Source organism: Ceratotherium simum, chromosome 8, assembly GCF_057802395.1.
Source record: "Ceratotherium simum simum isolate JZ-2026a chromosome 8, ASM5780239v1, whole genome shotgun sequence".
NCBI classification, from domain to species: domain Eukaryota; kingdom Metazoa; phylum Chordata; class Mammalia; order Perissodactyla; family Rhinocerotidae; genus Ceratotherium; species Ceratotherium simum.
Genome location: NC_141907.1, coordinates 72,803,378 through 72,820,369, shown reverse-complemented (window position 1 = coordinate 72,820,369; position 16,992 = coordinate 72,803,378). Strand labels below are relative to the sequence as shown.

The 16,992-nt window shown below is 41.1% G+C and overlaps 2 protein-coding genes across 6 annotated transcripts in view; one reads left to right on the top strand and one right to left on the bottom strand.

Moving 5' to 3' along the window:
- Positions 1-1,392: 1,392 nt before the first annotated feature.
- HERC3 (HECT and RLD domain containing E3 ubiquitin protein ligase 3) overlaps positions 1,393-16,992 on the bottom strand; it is a 106,095-nt gene continuing 90,495 nt past the window's right edge. For all 5 annotated transcript variants that reach the window (XM_087434578.1, XM_087434579.1, XM_087434577.1 and 2 more), the window contains 3 exons: positions 5,402-5,585; positions 5,068-5,170; positions 1,393-3,114 (listed from right to left, as the gene is read on the bottom strand). In XM_087434578.1, the coding sequence (XP_087290704.1) occupies positions 2,906-3,114; positions 5,068-5,170; positions 5,402-5,585 (496 nt within the window). In that variant the 3' untranslated portion in view covers positions 1,393-2,905. The remainder of the gene's footprint in view (positions 3,115-5,067; positions 5,171-5,401; positions 5,586-16,992) is intronic.
- On the top strand, positions 14,051-16,357 carry NAP1L5 (nucleosome assembly protein 1 like 5). The gene has a single exon (XM_014787882.2). The coding sequence runs from the start codon at positions 14,156-14,158 to the stop codon at positions 14,681-14,683; it is 528 nt and encodes a 175-aa protein (XP_014643368.1). The 5' UTR covers positions 14,051-14,155; the 3' UTR covers positions 14,684-16,357.

Genomic DNA, 16,992 nt, shown 5'->3' with positions numbered 1-16,992 from the left:
GTTATCAGTAGGCTTTCCCATGGGGTAGATGGAGCCATCAGAATTTAGTAAATTACCTAGTTACACTTTCATTGAGTCCCACCCACCAAAAGTTACTGAATAATTTCATTAAATTGGTAGATGACCGAAACAGTGAAGAAACCTCCAAAGGTTTGCAGGGGAGGAAGGGTAGGTAAGTAAATCCAGAAAAGCCTATCAGGATTTATGCCAGAAATGTGAAGAGTCTTCTAAAGCAATAAGTGATGAAGAGAATGGAGGAAAATACCCCAGAAAAATCTTAGCGTTGTAGAAACAGCACAAAGTTTCATTCATGCAACAAATAATTAGAAAGATGTAGTGGGCATCTCTATGTGCATGCCCTGTTCTTGGTGATTTTAGAATTGCAGAGCTCAAAGGGACCTTAGAAATTATCTAGTCCAATCTCCTTATTTCATGGCTGAGGATTCTGAGGCCCAGAAGTTTAAAATAACTTCACTATTTCCATTCAAAATTAAATGTGGCAGGCTTTTTGTCCCTAAAACTTAGTACTTAAGTATGCTATTAAACGTTTGTTGAATGGAACTTATGAATGGACAGCTACTGTTCTCTTTATTACCTTTAAATCATCTATTAAGTCTGGTAAAACGACAGATACACTGTAATTGTCTTTAGAATCTATTGAAAAAAATATATATTTTTTGCTGCATTTCACACACTTTTGGTCTGTATAAGTGGGCTAATGAGCATCCATCATTAGATAACAAGTCTGATTCCCCTTTAATTTCTCCTTTTTCCCTTCAGGCTCCCATCGCCTCCACTTCTCCCCTTTCTCCCACTCATGTACTCTTTTCCATTTCCACTGCCGCCACCCTCACTGCTTTCAGCTGTCTTTCTGCTCTGTCTTCCCATTCCTCCAAATGTACCCCCATCCCCTTTTTTCTTCTTAAAACCAGGCTCAAGTCCTATTACTGCCTCCTACCCCCACCCCAAAATTCTGAACATTTTAACAAATCCTACTTGGCTACCAACTAAAGTTCCAATGCTTAGCCTGGTTCCTCCATCCCAAACCTACCACCTTCTTTCTCCCCAGTCTTATTTACCATTATTCTCCTATTTCCTCTGATGCTCCCTTCAAATTGTTCCTGGCCCTTGTCCATGTTCAAGCCTTTGCTAAGGTCTCCCCTCCATGGGAAATGCCTTTTTACCCATCACAACCTTCAGAAAGCCCATCCGTACTGAATACCACCTGCTCCCCCTCCCCTGGCTCCTCCCTTCCTCTGTGTTTCCCCAGCACTCGGTTCTACTTTCTTATAGCTCGAACCAAATTTGACCTTCTATTAGATTACTTGCGTGTATGACTTAATTCTTCTACTGAAAGCAAGCTACCCACTCTGCAAGTACAATAAGAAATAGTTTTAAGTTAAAACACCAAATTTATTGCATAATATTTAACTATATGCACACACATAGAAAATAAACATTTCATATAACTATATCTTTTTTTAATCTTGTATTATAAAGACTGAAAAACTACCAATTTAGCAATTGGAATAAATCTACAATCCTTCATTGAGATTTGATGCTGTGTCACGGTTCATAAATACTTCATTTTATATAAATAAGTCTTTTCTCTAGTGACTAAGAATTTAAAATTAGGCTGACATGGATTCTTTGATCATGTAGAATTTTCTTATCCCAAGAAGAAGGATGAGCATGTGGTCATTTTCGAGATACATATATTTGCTTTAAACACAATCCCCCCTGAAATCCCACTGTAAACAAACATTTCAAATGCAAAAAACAAAAGTTCCATAATAAAGAATGGGCTTAAGTCTTAGCAATTAGGGAAGAGGAAAAAAAAAATCTGAGTAGAAATTTTGCAATTTAAATAGAAATAAAAAAAATAGACTGCATGCATCTGCCAGAAGGAGAGGAGAGGAAGGGAGCATTAAGTCAGGTAACAGAATGGGATGAAGGGAAGAAGAGAGGAAAGTAAAGTGAGGGAGGAAAGAGAAAGTGGTAGAGGACATAAAGTGATAGTCAGGGAAAGGGACAAGAAGTTATTTCTACTTTTCTTGGAGAAGATATCCGTAAAAAAATTAATGCAATTTGCTCCAAGAGCGAGATAACGGAAGGGGTGGGGGCCTATTGCTTCACTTTATTGTCAAAGAGACTTGTCTGAGCAACAAAATAAAATCAGGCTCAGCTGCAACTCTAAGCTGCTCTGCACGACTTTAAAGAGCTCCAGGAATAGGCAGAGCCATGGGGAGATTGCTAGCCCCTCAAGAACTCTTTTTTTTTTTTTTAAAGCAAGATCTGTTCATAAAGGCTCCCACAAAGTCTCAAGAGTTCAGCCAAAGTAATGGACCCAGATTCAGCTTGTTCGAGTTGGGAATTTCTGAAGTAGTCCTTTCCTCCTCAGTGCTTAGAGTAGGGCTGCAACAAGCCAGGCACATTTCCAAGGCTGCAGGGAAAGGAGCCGTTCTGCATGTGCAGCTAAGAAAGGACAGATCAGTCAAATCATTCTTGCAGAGGAATGAGAAGTTAAGAGAAGGACAAGGAAGCATGGTGAGGAAAGATCAGGGCTGAGACTTTCGGGAAAAGAGAGTTTAAAAATCCACTGCCATCGTGTCCAGCAGAGTGCAACATACTCACAAGTGCAAGACACAAGGGGTGATCTGGTTTAAAAACAAAACACCTCCCATACGAAAGCCGATTTTTCACCCCATCTCCAAACCCTGATTTTTTGAAAAGTTTGCTTACTGCTTACAACCCCAGAAACACATCAAGCAGGTTCAGGATTCACAGGTCCCAATCCCCTTATACGATAAAAAAAAAAAATAGAACTCACTCCCCCTGATTTTCTGTATAGGCCTCAATGTGGACACTGAGGAAGGAAGGGCAAGCTAGGGCCAGCAGGGGAGCCTCAGGCCAGACTAAAGCCCTCGTAGTTGTCAAGGGCCTGGGTCAGCCGTGCGCTCAGGATCTCTTTGCTGCTGTACTTGGGGAGGTCAAGAAGGTTGTAGCAAGTGTGGGCCACCGGCAAGTACTCCTCCCCGCTGGCTGTGGACTGGATGACAATCTGTAGGCTCGCCATGCCATAGATGGGAATCCGATCGCTGCCTGTCAGGAACACTGCAGAGAAAGGGAATTGGCATTACCAGCGACACAAACGAGAAGCTGCTCTTAGCAGCCCTCTGAGGAAAAGAGAGGAAGACGTGACACCCTGTGGCTCGCATGAGAAGTACAACCACTTTTATGTGCCAAAATGTATGGCATTAATATTAATATATGCTCATTCTTACAAAGCAAAAGAGACTGCCTTTCAAGTCCTAATTTTTGGTTTTATATGGATAAAAATTATATACCTTTTACTGACTAATTTGGACCCTGATTATACACTGACACAAATAATCCATCCAATGGAAAGATGCTCAAAAAACACCCTCAGTCAAATGTATACCCTCATAAATGCTATGAGCGTTCCCAAAATCAAAGAGAAAGGGAATTACTGAACAGGACAAGAGGAGTTGACCTCAGGGGGAAACCAGGAAGAAGAACGCAGTCTATGTGACCTCAAGGTCTCCTCACATCTCAAGGGTCTGGGGCCTTTACCACCTTGGCTACTGGATTTCCATTTGGGATCTGCTTGCTTTCCTTTCCCTCTCTCTCTATTCTTCTTAAACCAGAAGCGCTGAGACTGACATTAGAGATTTCACTCTTGTGACATACACTATGACTTGGCAAAAAAAAGAGAGACTGAGAAAAACAGACCCAGCTGTCTTGTTTTCTAGTGCTGGATAACCTTCTCATAGCTGAAGTGCTGAAAAGTACTACAATGACATCATTAGTTAAGGAGCACTTTCAAATAACCTGCCATTACCTGAGACTGTGATACAGGATATTCTTGCCAAAATCTGTAGAGTTAATAAAAATTTCTGTTAAGTCTAATGGTCTCTGAACATAGAAGTGTCTTCTTTTAAGGAAATCCCCAGGACCAAGAGCAGGCTCCTCTTGACTGTCACTGCTCTACAAGCTCCCCTGGCAAACTTCAACCTGTCACTCCACTCATACGCCACTGCTTCTCAAGAGCCAGTGTAACCAGGCCGAGGAGAAGCGGGGCTCTTTTTAAGAATTCTTGTGTAAGATACCCCCTTCCTCTCGTCCTTACTCCCCGTGAGCAGTAGAATCTAGGGGTAAATCTTGCATTAATATTAATGTATGTTTATTCTTAAAGCAAGAGAGACTGCTTGCAAATCCTGTTTATTTTATAAGGATAAAAATTTTTATCATATTCATTGGCTAATTTCTGACTCTGATTATATACACTGACACAAAGATTGCAACTATTTTTAAAAGGCCGAATTTGTTCATGTAAACTAGACTTCATTCTCCTTTCCAAACATAGTACCCTTCTCAAATGTCATCTAGCCAGTCACAAAGGACCATATATTGTCTGATTCCATTTATATGAAATGTCCAGAACAGGCAAATCCATAGAAACAGAAGGCTGACTGGGAGGAGGAGGGTAGGGAGAAATGCGGAACGATGGCTAATGGGTACAGGGTTTCTTGAGATGATGAATGTGTTCTAAAATTGATAGTTTCATAACTCTGTGAAAATACTAAAAACCATTGAATTGTACACTTTAAATAAGTGAATTGTATGGTATGGAAATTATATCTCAATAAAGCTATTACAAATCACATCTCCCCAGTGCAACCTGCAGTAGACACTTTGTAACATTTTCCAAAGGCTAGAGAGATAAGGGAGGTTAATCCAAATGATTAGACTTCATCCATGTAACACTTAAAGGAATCACATATTTAAAAAAACTAGTATTTTTAGAGCAATTGAAAATAAGTGAAGTGTTTCTTTCCTTCCTTTCATGCAATCCCTCCTGTTAGGCAATAGCTATGGCTAACAACCAATGTGCCTGAGATGATTAAGACAAAAGTGTAAATGTATTTACTTCCTTACTCTTTACCATTTAAAAGAGTTCAAACTTTACCTGTGGAGTATATCACCCTATACCATATGCAACATTAAAATGTGGACAAATACCATATTGAGATTACTGATACTTACAGAGAAACTTCTTCTTCTTTTCCAATGGAAACTCATGAAATGTTTCCCAAAATAGTTTCACGGTGGGATGTGTGGCTGAGTAATCACCCTTGTAGATGGCAGTCTGCCCAAAAACGACAAAAAGAAAAAAATGTATCTTACAGAAGACGACGACTATCACAGTGGACATCTGTATACCATTTGCATTTGAGAGTAAGAAATAACTACTGAGACGCAGGAGGCCTCCAAAGCCTCCTCAACCACAGAAGGCTGGGAAGGAGAGCAGGCCCTGGGCACACCTACCCAGGCCGCTTCTGCTTCCTCACAGGTAAAAGACAGCGCCTCGTAGGCTTACCTCTTCCAGTTCGTCCCAGTTGTAGTTGCTGTTCCCCACCATCATGGCCCTCAGTTCTGAAGGCTGGAAGAGCTCAAGCACTTTGCCACCACACACCTTTAGGAAGCCACTGGAGAAGGCTGTGTACCATTCGTGAACTGAGATTTGGAAGACATAATTCACATAAGCATCCACAAAGTCCTGCCTGTCAGAAGACAAAGAAATAGAATATGTTTAGCCCAAAGTCTTGTAGAGTCTATCAGGCTCCCCTTCTACACTGAGGTTGAGAGGGATGAAAAATGGAATTGCATCAAATTCTCACGCCAGGAGGCATCCTAAGGCATTGTGTAGGTAACTGCCCAGTCCTAGGATTCCACCAAGGAGTCTCAGGTGACCTGGGACAGAGCAGGCCAGGCAGGTAGAACCATGCTACTGACTTTATTTTACCTGAGGTGCTCCACGTTTCATCTTGTTTATGGTCCTGCTTAAAATTTAGTTTAGAAAAAAATAAAAGCCTTTTTCTGCTTAAAAGAAAAAGTCTAAGATAATGGTTCAAGGCTACTTCGCCTCTCTTTGGAAACAAATAAAGCTAGACCATCTGATATTTGTAACATGATCTATTTCAGAAGGTAATTTCATAACTCCTTTCTATAAATCCCTTAACTACCTCTGGAAAGAACTGTCTTATACAATGGCTCCATCTCACTAATAATCAGGCAAATGCAAATTAAGACAATAGTGAATTCTCATTTGTACCCACTGGACTGGCATAAGTTTAAAAGTCAGAGAATATCAATGATGAGTGAAGACGTGGGGAAGTGGATGGTTAACTTTACTTGTCAACTTGGCTAGGCTCTGGTACCCATACCTAGTTGTTTGGTCAAACACCAATCTAGATGTTGCTCTGAAGGTATTTTTTAGATGTGATTAACATTTAAATCAGTAGACTTTAAGTAAAGCAGATTGAGATTAGTCTTCATAATGTGGTAAGCCTCATCCCATCAGCTGAAGGTCTTAAAACGCTGAGATTCTCTAAAGAGGGAGGAATTTGGCCTCTAGACAGCCTTCTGACTTAAGATGCAAGATCACCTACTGCCAGAAGTGCCAGCCTGCCAGCTGGCCCTGCAGATTTCTGACTTGCCAGTCTCAGAATCACATGAGCAGATTCCTTAAAATATTGATAGATAGATAGATAGATATCCTATTGGTTCTGTTTCTGTGGAGAGCCCTGACTAATACAGATTTTGGTACCAGGAAGTGGGGTACTACAATAGCAAATACCTAAAAAGGTAGAAGTGACTTTGGAATTGGGTAATAGATAGAGGCTGGAAGAGTTCTGGGCGCTTGATAGAAAGAGCCTGGATTGCCTTGAAGAGGCTATTGACAGAAATATAGACATTAAAGGAGATTCTGGTGATGGCTCAGAGAGAAAAGAGGAGAGCTGAAGAGAAAGCTTCTGTTGTCTTGGAAAATACATATACATAATGCTGCTAGAAATACCAATGTTAAAGTGCTTCTAGTGAAGTCTCAGATAAAAATGAGGAACATGTACTGGAAATTGGAGGAAAGGCAATCTGTAATAAAGTGGTAGAGAACTTGGCCAAATTGTGTTCCAGTGTTTTGTAGCAAGTAGAGCTTGTAACTGTAAACTTGGATATTTAGCTGAGGAGATTTCTGAGCAAAGTATTGAAGATGTGCCCTGGTTTCTTCTTGATGCTTATAGTAAAATGCAAGGCGAAAGGATAAATTAAAGAGGGAAGTGTTAAGCAAAACAAAACCAGACCCTGAAGGTTTGGAAAAGACCACCTATGCAGATAGCATGCTCTGGAAACAGGGCCCAGGGTGTGGCTGAACAGTGGTCTGCTAAGGACATTAGGCATGTGACTCATGGACCCACTCATGGACCCAATCAACCACCTCAGCAGAAGCCAGGAATAGAGGTGTGGCATTCCAGAAAGGATCTGCACAGGACCCTCTTCTCCCATGGCTTGGACCCCCGTGAACTGCCTGGGAGGTCAACAAAGTTTTTGAGAATTTTATACCAGCAGAAACACTGCCAGCTTGCACCGAAAGAGTAGAGATGGGATGAAATGAAGGACAGTTGTCAGACTTCTGGGATTCTACAGGTATGAAATGAGTCGATGAGAGTAACTGACTGCGAACAGGTGTCATCTTTCAAGACAAGGGAATAACGACCCCAAGGGTGAATCAAAGTCCAGCGGGGTTACCACTGCCCCATGGGCACGGGTGGAGGAACAGGGCCACCACTCCAGTGGGCCAGAGGACAGAGCATGGAGCCAAAGGAGATTATTCTCCAAGCCTTAAAATCTAATGGAATTTGCCCTGCTAGGTTTCCGACTTGCTTGGGACCTGTGACCCCTTTCGTCCTTCTGATTTCTCCCTTTTGGAATGGGAATGTCTATCCTATGCCTGTTCTACCATTGTATTTAGAAACAGATAACTTGTCTGGTCTCACAAGTTCACAGCTGTAGAAGAATTTTGCCTCAGGATGAATCAAACCTCGAGTCTCACCCATACCTGATTTAAATATTTACATAAGGGTTCTCAAGAGAAACAGAACCAATGGGGGGTGTGTGTGTGTGTGGTGTGTGTGTGTGTGTGTGTGTGTGTACACATATAGAAAAAGATTTATTATAAGGTGTTAGCTCATGAGATTATGGAGACTGACAAGCCCCAAGATCTTGTGAGCAAGGTGAAGACCCAGGAGAGCCAATAGTGTAGTTCTAGTCCAAAGACAGAGGCTCGAGACCCAGGAACGGCTGCTGTTTCTGTTAGAGTCTAAAGGCAGGAAAAACTGATGTCCCAGCTCAAAGGGCGTCAGGCAGAAGTACCTCTTACTCAGCCTTTTTGTTCTATCCAGGCCTTCAACTGAATGGATGAGACACATGCATGTTAGAGAGGGCAATCTGTTTTACTCAGTCTCCCAATTCAAATGTTAATCTCATCCAGCGACACCTTCACAGACATACCCAGAGTAATGTCTGACCAAATATGTGGGGACCTCATGGCCCAGTTTAGTTGACACATAAAATTAACCATCACGGATGAGATTTTTGGACTTAAAGTTGATGCTGGAATGGGTTAAGAATGGGGTAAGGACATGAATTTTGGGGGGCCAGAGGATGAAGTGTTATGGGTTGGAGTATGTCCCCCTAAAATTCATATATTGAAGTCCTAACCCATAGTATCTTAGAAGGTGACCTTATTTGGAGATAGGGTCTTTACAGAGATAATCAAGTTAAAATGAGATTATTAGGGTGGGCCCTAATCTGATATGACTGGTGTCCTTATAACAAGGGGAAATTTGGACACAGAAACATGCAGAGAGGGAAGATAATCAGAAGAGACATGAGAAGAAGATGGCCATCTACAAGCCAAGGAGATGGGACTGGCACAGTTCCTTCCCTCACAGCTTTCAGAAGGAACCAACCCTGCTAACACCTTGATTTTGAACATCCAGCCACCAGAACTGAGACAAATTTCTGTTGTTTAAGCCACTTAGTCTGTGGTACATTGTTATAGCAGCCCTAGCAAACTAATACATAGACTCTAATCTCTACATGTCAATTAGTTTTACCCTCAACACATTCTTTTCCTTAACAATGATCATTAACATTTACAGAGTGTTTACCAGGTGCTAATCACTGCAATAAGTTCTTGGATATACACTGTCTCAGTGAATACTCAAAACTATCCTTTGAGTGAATTTTATGGTATGAGAATTATGTCCCAATAAAAATAAATAGATGAAAAAAGAACTTTTTGAGGTTTATATGATCATTATTCCAATATCAGAACTAAATCCGGGCCGGCCCCGTGGCTTGGCGGTTAAGTGCGTGCGCTCCGCTGCTGGTGGCCCGGGTTCGGATCCCGGGCGTGCACCGAGGCACCGCTTCTCCGGCCATGCTGAGGCCGAGTCCCACATACAGCAACTAGAAGGATGTGCAGCTACGACATACAACTATATACTGGGGCTTTGGGGGGAAAAAATCAATAAATAAAATCTTTAAAAAAAAAAAAAAAAAAAAAAAAAAATAAATCCAAGACAAACAACTAGTATACAGACAGGAGCAGAAATCGAAGCCAGATGCCTGAGTATGGACCTGTGCTCCCGACCACCTTACCAAAGTGTCCTCCCTTCCCCCATCTTGCTTCTTTTCATTTCCAATGTGACAGGAGCGTGAGAAATTACAATATGCCAGGGCCAGCTCCGTGGCGTAGCGGTTAAGTGCGTGCGCTCCGCTGATGGTGGCCCAGGGTTTGGATCCCGGGCGCGCACCGATGCACCGCTTGTCAGGCCGTGCTTTGGCAGGGTCCCACATAAGGTGGAGGAAGATCGGCATGGATGTTAGCTCAGGGCCAGTCTTCCTCAGAAAAAAAAAAGAGGAGGATTGGCATGCATGTTAGCTCAGGGCTGATCTTCCTCACACACAAAAAAATTTTTTTTTAATTTAAAAAAAAAATTACAACATGCTGAGATAAAGACCTCATAGCACAAGAGCTCATCTACAATATACACAACTATGTGTTACTGCTACCCAATTACACACTAGAGTCCATAGAGCCTACAAAATGAGACAACTCGTAACAAACTGACATAATCTTTTGAACACATAAATTTAAAAGAGCAGGTACTGTATGCATTGCCAATGGTTTTTAGAAGTCTGAATCCAAACTGTAGTAAGGATCTTTTAAAAAGTTTGTCAAGCTGATTCCAAAATTTATACAGAGAGGCAAAGGAACTAGAAGAGCCAAAACAGTTTTGAAAAAGAACAAAGAAGACTCACATTACCTAATTTCATGACATTATTATAAAGCTACAATTATCAAGGGTGGTATCTGTGAAAGGAGAGACACATACAGGCATACCTCGGAGATACTGTGGGCTCGGTTCCAGACCACCACAATACAGTTAATATCGCAATAGAGTGAATCACACAAATTTTTTGGTTTCCCCGTGCATAGAAAAGTTATGTTTACACTATACTGTAGTCTATTAAGTGTGTAATAGCATCATGTCTAAAACAACAATGTACATATCTTAATTAAAAAATACTTTATTGCTAAAAAATGCTAACCATCATCTGAACCTTCAAGCAAATCATTATCTTTTGGGTGGTGGAGGGTCTTGTAAAAAACGCAGTATCTGCGAAGCACAATAAAGCGAGGTGCAATAAAACGAGGTATGGCTCTAAATCAAGGCAACAGAAAAGAAAGTCTAGAAACAGACCCAATGTATATGGTCAATTAATTTTTGACAAATTTGCAAAATAAATTCAGTGGAGAAAAGATAGTGTTTTCAATAAATGATACTAGATCAACAGGATATCCATATGTAAAACGTATATATCTATATACCTCACACTTACATAAAAGTTAACTCAATATGAATCACAGTCTAAATTTGAAACAAAAGTATAAAACTTACGGAAGAAAACATAGGAACAAATCTTTACGGCCTTGGATTCGACAAAGATTTCTTAGATGTGACACCAAAAGCATAATCCATAAAAGAAAAATTTTTTAAATGGATTTACCAAAAAATTTCTGGGGCCAGCCTGGTGGTGCAGTGGTTAAGTTCAGCGTGCTCCACTTCGGCGGCCTGAGGTTCGCAGGCTCAGATCCCAGGCGTGGACCCACACCACTCATCGAGCCACGCTGTGGCAGGCATCCCACATTCAAGATAGAGGAGGATGGGCACAGATGTTAGCTCAGGGCCACTCTTCCTCACCAAAAAAAAAAAAAAAAATGTCTGCTTTTTAAAGACACTGTCACAAAAATGAAAAGACAAGCCACGGACTGAAAGAAAAAGTTTATAAAACACTTATCTCACAAATGACTTGTATCCAGAATATATAAAAACATTTAAAAACTAATAAGAAAGCAAAAAACTCAATTTAGAAAATGGGCAAAATGGGCAAAAGATCTAAACAAACATTTTAACAAAGAAGACATATGAATGGCATGTAAGCACATTTGAAGATACTCAATATCATTAATCATTAACGATACCATCACAGCTATTAGATTAGGGAAAAAACCAATGACACTAAATGCTGGTGAGGATGGCGAGCAACTACAACTCTCATATATTGCTGGTGAGAAAATAAATTGGTACAGCCACTTAGGAAAACAGTGTGGAAGTTTCTTAAAAAGTTAAACCTCCATATACCATATGATCCAGCAATTCTACTTCTAGGTATTTACCCAAGAGAAATTAAAATTTACATTCACACAGAAACCTGTAGATGAATGTTCATCACAGCATTATTCAAAACCACAAAAAACTGGAAACAACCCAAATTGGAATATTATTCAGTAATAAAAAGGAAGAAACTATTAATAGACACAACACCACAGATGAATCTCAAATGCACTATGCTAAGTGAAAAAGGCCACACGCAAAGTCTACATACATATGATTCCTTTCATATGACATTCTGGAAAAAAACAGAATTATAGAGACAGAAAACAGATCAGTGGTCACCGGGGCTGGCAGTAAGGAAAGGACCATGAAGGAATTTTTTGGGATACAGTTACTGTTCTACATCTTGATTACTGCAGTGTTTACCTAACTGTATTTATTTGTCAAAGCACCCTAAAGAGGGTGAATTTTATTACACATAAATTATATTTCAATAAAACAGACCTTTGGAAAAAAGTAGCCTAGCTTAAAACTAAGTTTTAAGATTTTTCAAGATGAGAACATAAAAATCGTGAAAGATGAGCACATTCAGGTTGTCTCAAGCAAGTTAGTCAAACGGATTTGATTAAAATTTGGGCTTTTTTTCAAATCTGTCACAACTTCTATACTATAGGAGTTAGAAGGGTTGGTTTCTGCCCCTGATTCTGCCAATCAGGTGATACATACAGTAATAGAATATTTACTTCACTTTATTTTTCTGCTTCTAAGTTCTTTATCTTTAAAATGAGAAAAAGCATTCCTAACCTCAAGGTAGCTGTAGCCATCAAGAGATGATATATGAAATATATGGTGATATATGGAATACGTATAGTGTCAGCCAACTAAATATAGACATACCATTACACCAAATTCAGTCAGGTCTAAGATGGAAATTTTAGCCTTAGCAATAAAACTCAGTCATTACAAATGGTAACAGGCAAGGGGGGAAAATAAATGATCCGGAACAGAATCAAGAAAGTAAAATAAACAACAGAAATCACACGTACATAAAAAACTAGGATGTTTGCTAGGGGGAATATATTGGGTCTTTTGTAAACAGTTACTTTCTCTGGGGAAGGGCACAAAGATGTCCTTTTCTAAAAGAGAATATTATTGCAGGTTATCTTTGCATATTAATAAATGCAATTATTTTGTTAAAAAAAACCAAAACATTTATCAAGTGCTCGCTGTGTGTCAGCATTAAGTGTTTTACATATTATTAACTATTTAATATTCACAAGACACAAAAGATAGCACGAAATGTATATTGGGAAGTAATTTCCTAACATTCATATGCTTGGTGAAAAAGTTTCAGCAAGTCTCAATATAGTGCAAGAAAAGCATTTAAATCAGGAATGCTGAATTTGAAGACATTTCTGAGGAATTTCTGGAAGGATCATTTGTCTTCTATACCTCAAATATGTGCCCTCATCCTTATTTAAGAAGCTATCGTTTTGGTTTAATAAACAAAGTAAAGAACTAAAATATCTACTCACTTTGCTATTAAAAAACAAGAGTTCGCTGGCTATTCAAGATCTTTTTCTTATGTTCTCAGATACAAATCACAGGCCAGACGCACAGAGCAGATGCTGAGCTGTGGAACGCTCTGGGGACAGCGGCTGTGTGTACACGTGTCTGCCGCATGTCCCCAGGGAACCGCAGGACTAAGCACACGCTTCAGCGGGTAAGCCGCGGCCCCCGCGCTGGGCCGCAGGCCTTGGAGGGCCCTGCTGGTCTTTGGCCCTCCTCCAACTTTATCCCTCCCCACAGGCCAAGGACACTGAGGGACCTCCTCAAACACATTCCAGGATACCCGGGGTCCTGAGGCTCCCCAGCCACACGGCTCCCAAAGTGATTCCGGGGTCCATCCTGCCGAGACAAGACCTTGCCACCAGGATATATGCCGCTAGGCTGAGAAACGGCCAAGGGGGCTGCTGGGTGGGCACACTGACATGCAAGCTGCCCACCCACACACGTGCACCCAGGTCCCAGAGCGGGTGGAATGGAGTCAGCTCTCCCGTGCCTCCACATTCTGGAACGGAATTCGGAGGAAGCTGAGAGGTGCCCAAACCGACCCCACAAGAGTAAGCTAGAGACACCCTACCACGGCAAACCAACGCCAGCCCCGGGTAGATGCGGACAACGGCCAAGACAGACGTACTGACAGACAGATGTATACAAGGACCTGGGGGGGACAGAGGAGCAAACTGAAAGCCAGCCAAGCGGTTCCTGAGACAGAGCCTCGGCCCCCGAAGCCATTCCCACACCGGCTCCACAGGGGCGCAGGTACGCGGGCCGACTGCGGGAGGGGTATCCAAGAAACGGGCTCTGACGTCGGCGGCAATGCCCGGGAGCCCGCAGGGTAGCAACAGCACAGAGCCGGCGCAGCAGTGGGCACGGCAGTCAGCCGTCCCGGAGCCAGTCAGCGGCCGGAGTCCCGAGGGCGGGGCCGCCGCCGACGTCACGGCCGCGGCCGACGTCACGGCCGCTTGCCGCATCCGCCAGATCGCCCGGAGCAGCTCCGGCGCGGGTCTCTGCGGGAGCCCCGACACTGCGGCTTCTCCTCCGACATGGCAGACGCGGAGAACCAGGGGCCGGCCGAGCCCAGCCCGGCGGCGGCGCCGGCAGAGGCGGCGGCGGAGGAGGTAATGGCGGAAGGTGGTGCGCAGGCGGGCGACTTGGACAGCGCGGCCGGTCAGACGGCAGAGGAGCCCCAGACCCCTGCCGAGAATGCACCAAAGCCTAAAAATGACTTTATCGAGAGCCTGCCTAACTCGGTAAAATGCCGAGTCCTGGCCCTCAAAAAGCTGCAGAAGCGATGCGATAAGATAGAAGCCAAATTTGATAAGGAATTTCAGGCTCTGGAAAAAAAGTATAATGACATCTATAAGCCCTTACTTGCTAAGATCCAAGAGCTCACCGGTGAGATGGAGGGATGTGTATGGACCTTAGAGGGTGAGGAGGAGGAGGAGGACGACGACGAGGAGTACGAGGATGAGGAGGAGGGAGAGGAGGAAGAGGAGGAGGAGGAGGCTGCGGCGAAGGGTGCCAAAGGTGAGGGTCCCCACTCTGCCTTGTCTGATGACGCCAGGAAATAAGCGGGGCAGAGACTGAAGAGGAGAATGACGACGAAGACAAAAACGCTACTTTTTAAAAATATTATGTATATATGGGTGGACTTAAAAAAGGCTCAGGTTTTGGACCAAAATACAATGTGAATCAATTCTGACATTCCCAAAAATATATTAAATTGAAGCAATCAGATCCTGGCCAGCCCGTTTCAAATTTGATTTTCATTTGGAACACAAATATATCAAAAGATGTTAAAGAAAATGTGTTTAAAATAATTTTTTCATGATGTCTTCTTGAGGACTGGAACTGAGGCTTATTAAGGGTGTCACGTAGATGTAAAGTAAAGAATGTCACTTTGAGACTCATTCATCACACTGTCATCACACTACACACGGAACACCCAAGCCAAGACTGAACATGTTCTCAATGCCTAATTCTTCATTAGTCCTGAAATTTTCCAGTCCAGAACCCAAGAAAAGTCCCATCTTTAAGACTTTGCTTTTGTAACCCAGACATCAGCTTTACACTTAGGAGAAGAGTGATGGAACCAAGCGTGTGATGGAGATCATGACAGTACTGTTAATAAGGCTGGAAAACTGCCACTTCAAATTCTAAAGAATGTTCTGAATATTTGAATTTAGAGAAACAACATGGTTCCGAGAAGGAGGGTGTATAACCTGTATAATATTGTCAACAATAATGTGTTCGTTATTTACAGTCTCATATTTATGTGTTTTCTGGGTAGTGTCTCTTTACAAAAGTGTAAAAAAAAAAAACCCCAAATGTTTAAGTATTAAATCCCTTTACCTAGCATTTTAGAAATATTAATTTACTTGAAGAGATGTAGAACGTAGCAAATTCTGTCAAGCATGTGTATCCAGTGTTATGTAGTTTGATCCTTGTAAAGTCTTTTTGTCCTGTAGCTTTTAAAATGTAGCTGTGAAAATTATCAGAACTTTTCACTGAAGCTAATGTTTGGAACAAATATATACTTGAAGAACCAATCCAAGTGTGTGTCCCCACCCCCAGCTCAGAAGTAGAAAGGGTTTAAGTTTGCTTGTATTAGCTGTGCCTTCATTATTTTGCTACGTAAATGTGACATATTAAATATAAAATGGTGCATAATCAAATTTTACTGCTGGAGGATAGACTGGCATACAGTCAAGGATTTTTAGGAAGGACACATTTAATATAAAGACTCTTAGCTTCTTTGTGGATTTTGAATTGCGTGTGACCCAGTGATCTATAAACATAAGCATAAAGTTGTTTACCACTGTGGTGTTAATAAAGCAGTATTTTCCAAAAACAAAGGGACTCGGTACTCTGCCTGCCTGGAATCAAATCCCAGCTCTGCCTCCTATTAGCAATGAATCTTGGGCAATTCACTTAATCTCTCTGTGTTTAGTTTCTCCTCATCTAGAAAAGGGCATAGTAACAGTCCCTTACTCACGGGTTATTATGGAGAACAAGTGAGTTAATACACATAAAAGCCCACAGAACCGTGTCTGACACATACTAAGTGCTGCAGAAATTTCAGCTATCACTATTATTATTATTATTACTACATGAAAGATAAAGACACTGATTGGAAATTCAATCCTCCTTGTCTCTCTAGTTACAAAAGAGAAGAAAATGGACATCGTTATATTCTTAAGTTTACGCTTCGTTATTGTCAGAGAAAAATGTGGCCTTTAATTCAGAAACACAGGAAATTCAAAAACCTATCTTGTTTTGGTTTCCTCAATATAAAAATCAGGTTTTGATATCCTCCCAGAAAGGATAAAAAGGCTTTCATGTGACATTATGAATATACAAAAGAATGCTATTTCAACTTTACATTTGGGCATTCTGAATGAAGTACAAATAATAATAAAATTAAAGACTCCAAAAAATTTTTAAAACTCAGATGCATTTTCTTCCATTTCCCTTAAGAGTTAAAATTAGACAAAAGCAAAATTTAGACTGCTTTACCTTAGGGAATGGAAGGCAGCTCTGACCTATGCTAATGGCAATAGTTGAGTAAAACCTTAAGGTAATATTAATCTTCCTAGGGCCAGGCCAACCAAAAGAGAAAATCAAAATAATTACATATAAAGTCAATGATTATCTTAATCAGATGATTATCTTAATAGAAGCAAAAAAAATCTAATAAAATTCAATATTTATTTATCTCTAGGAATAAAAGACTGTCATTTAATATTTTTCTAGGTCCAGCAAAAAAAGTAAAAATGAATGAAACAAACAAGAGGTGTAATTATTGAGGAAAAAATTTTTTTGCAGGCATGTGATTATACACAGAAAATACAAGAGAATTAAATGAAAACTATTATATTTA

Bases quoted from the DNA above. Each gene is read 5' to 3' on its own strand.
- NAP1L5 (XM_014787882.2), top strand. From the start codon at position 14,156: ATGGCAGACGCGGAGAACCAGGGGCCGGCCGAGCCCAGCCCGGCGGCG.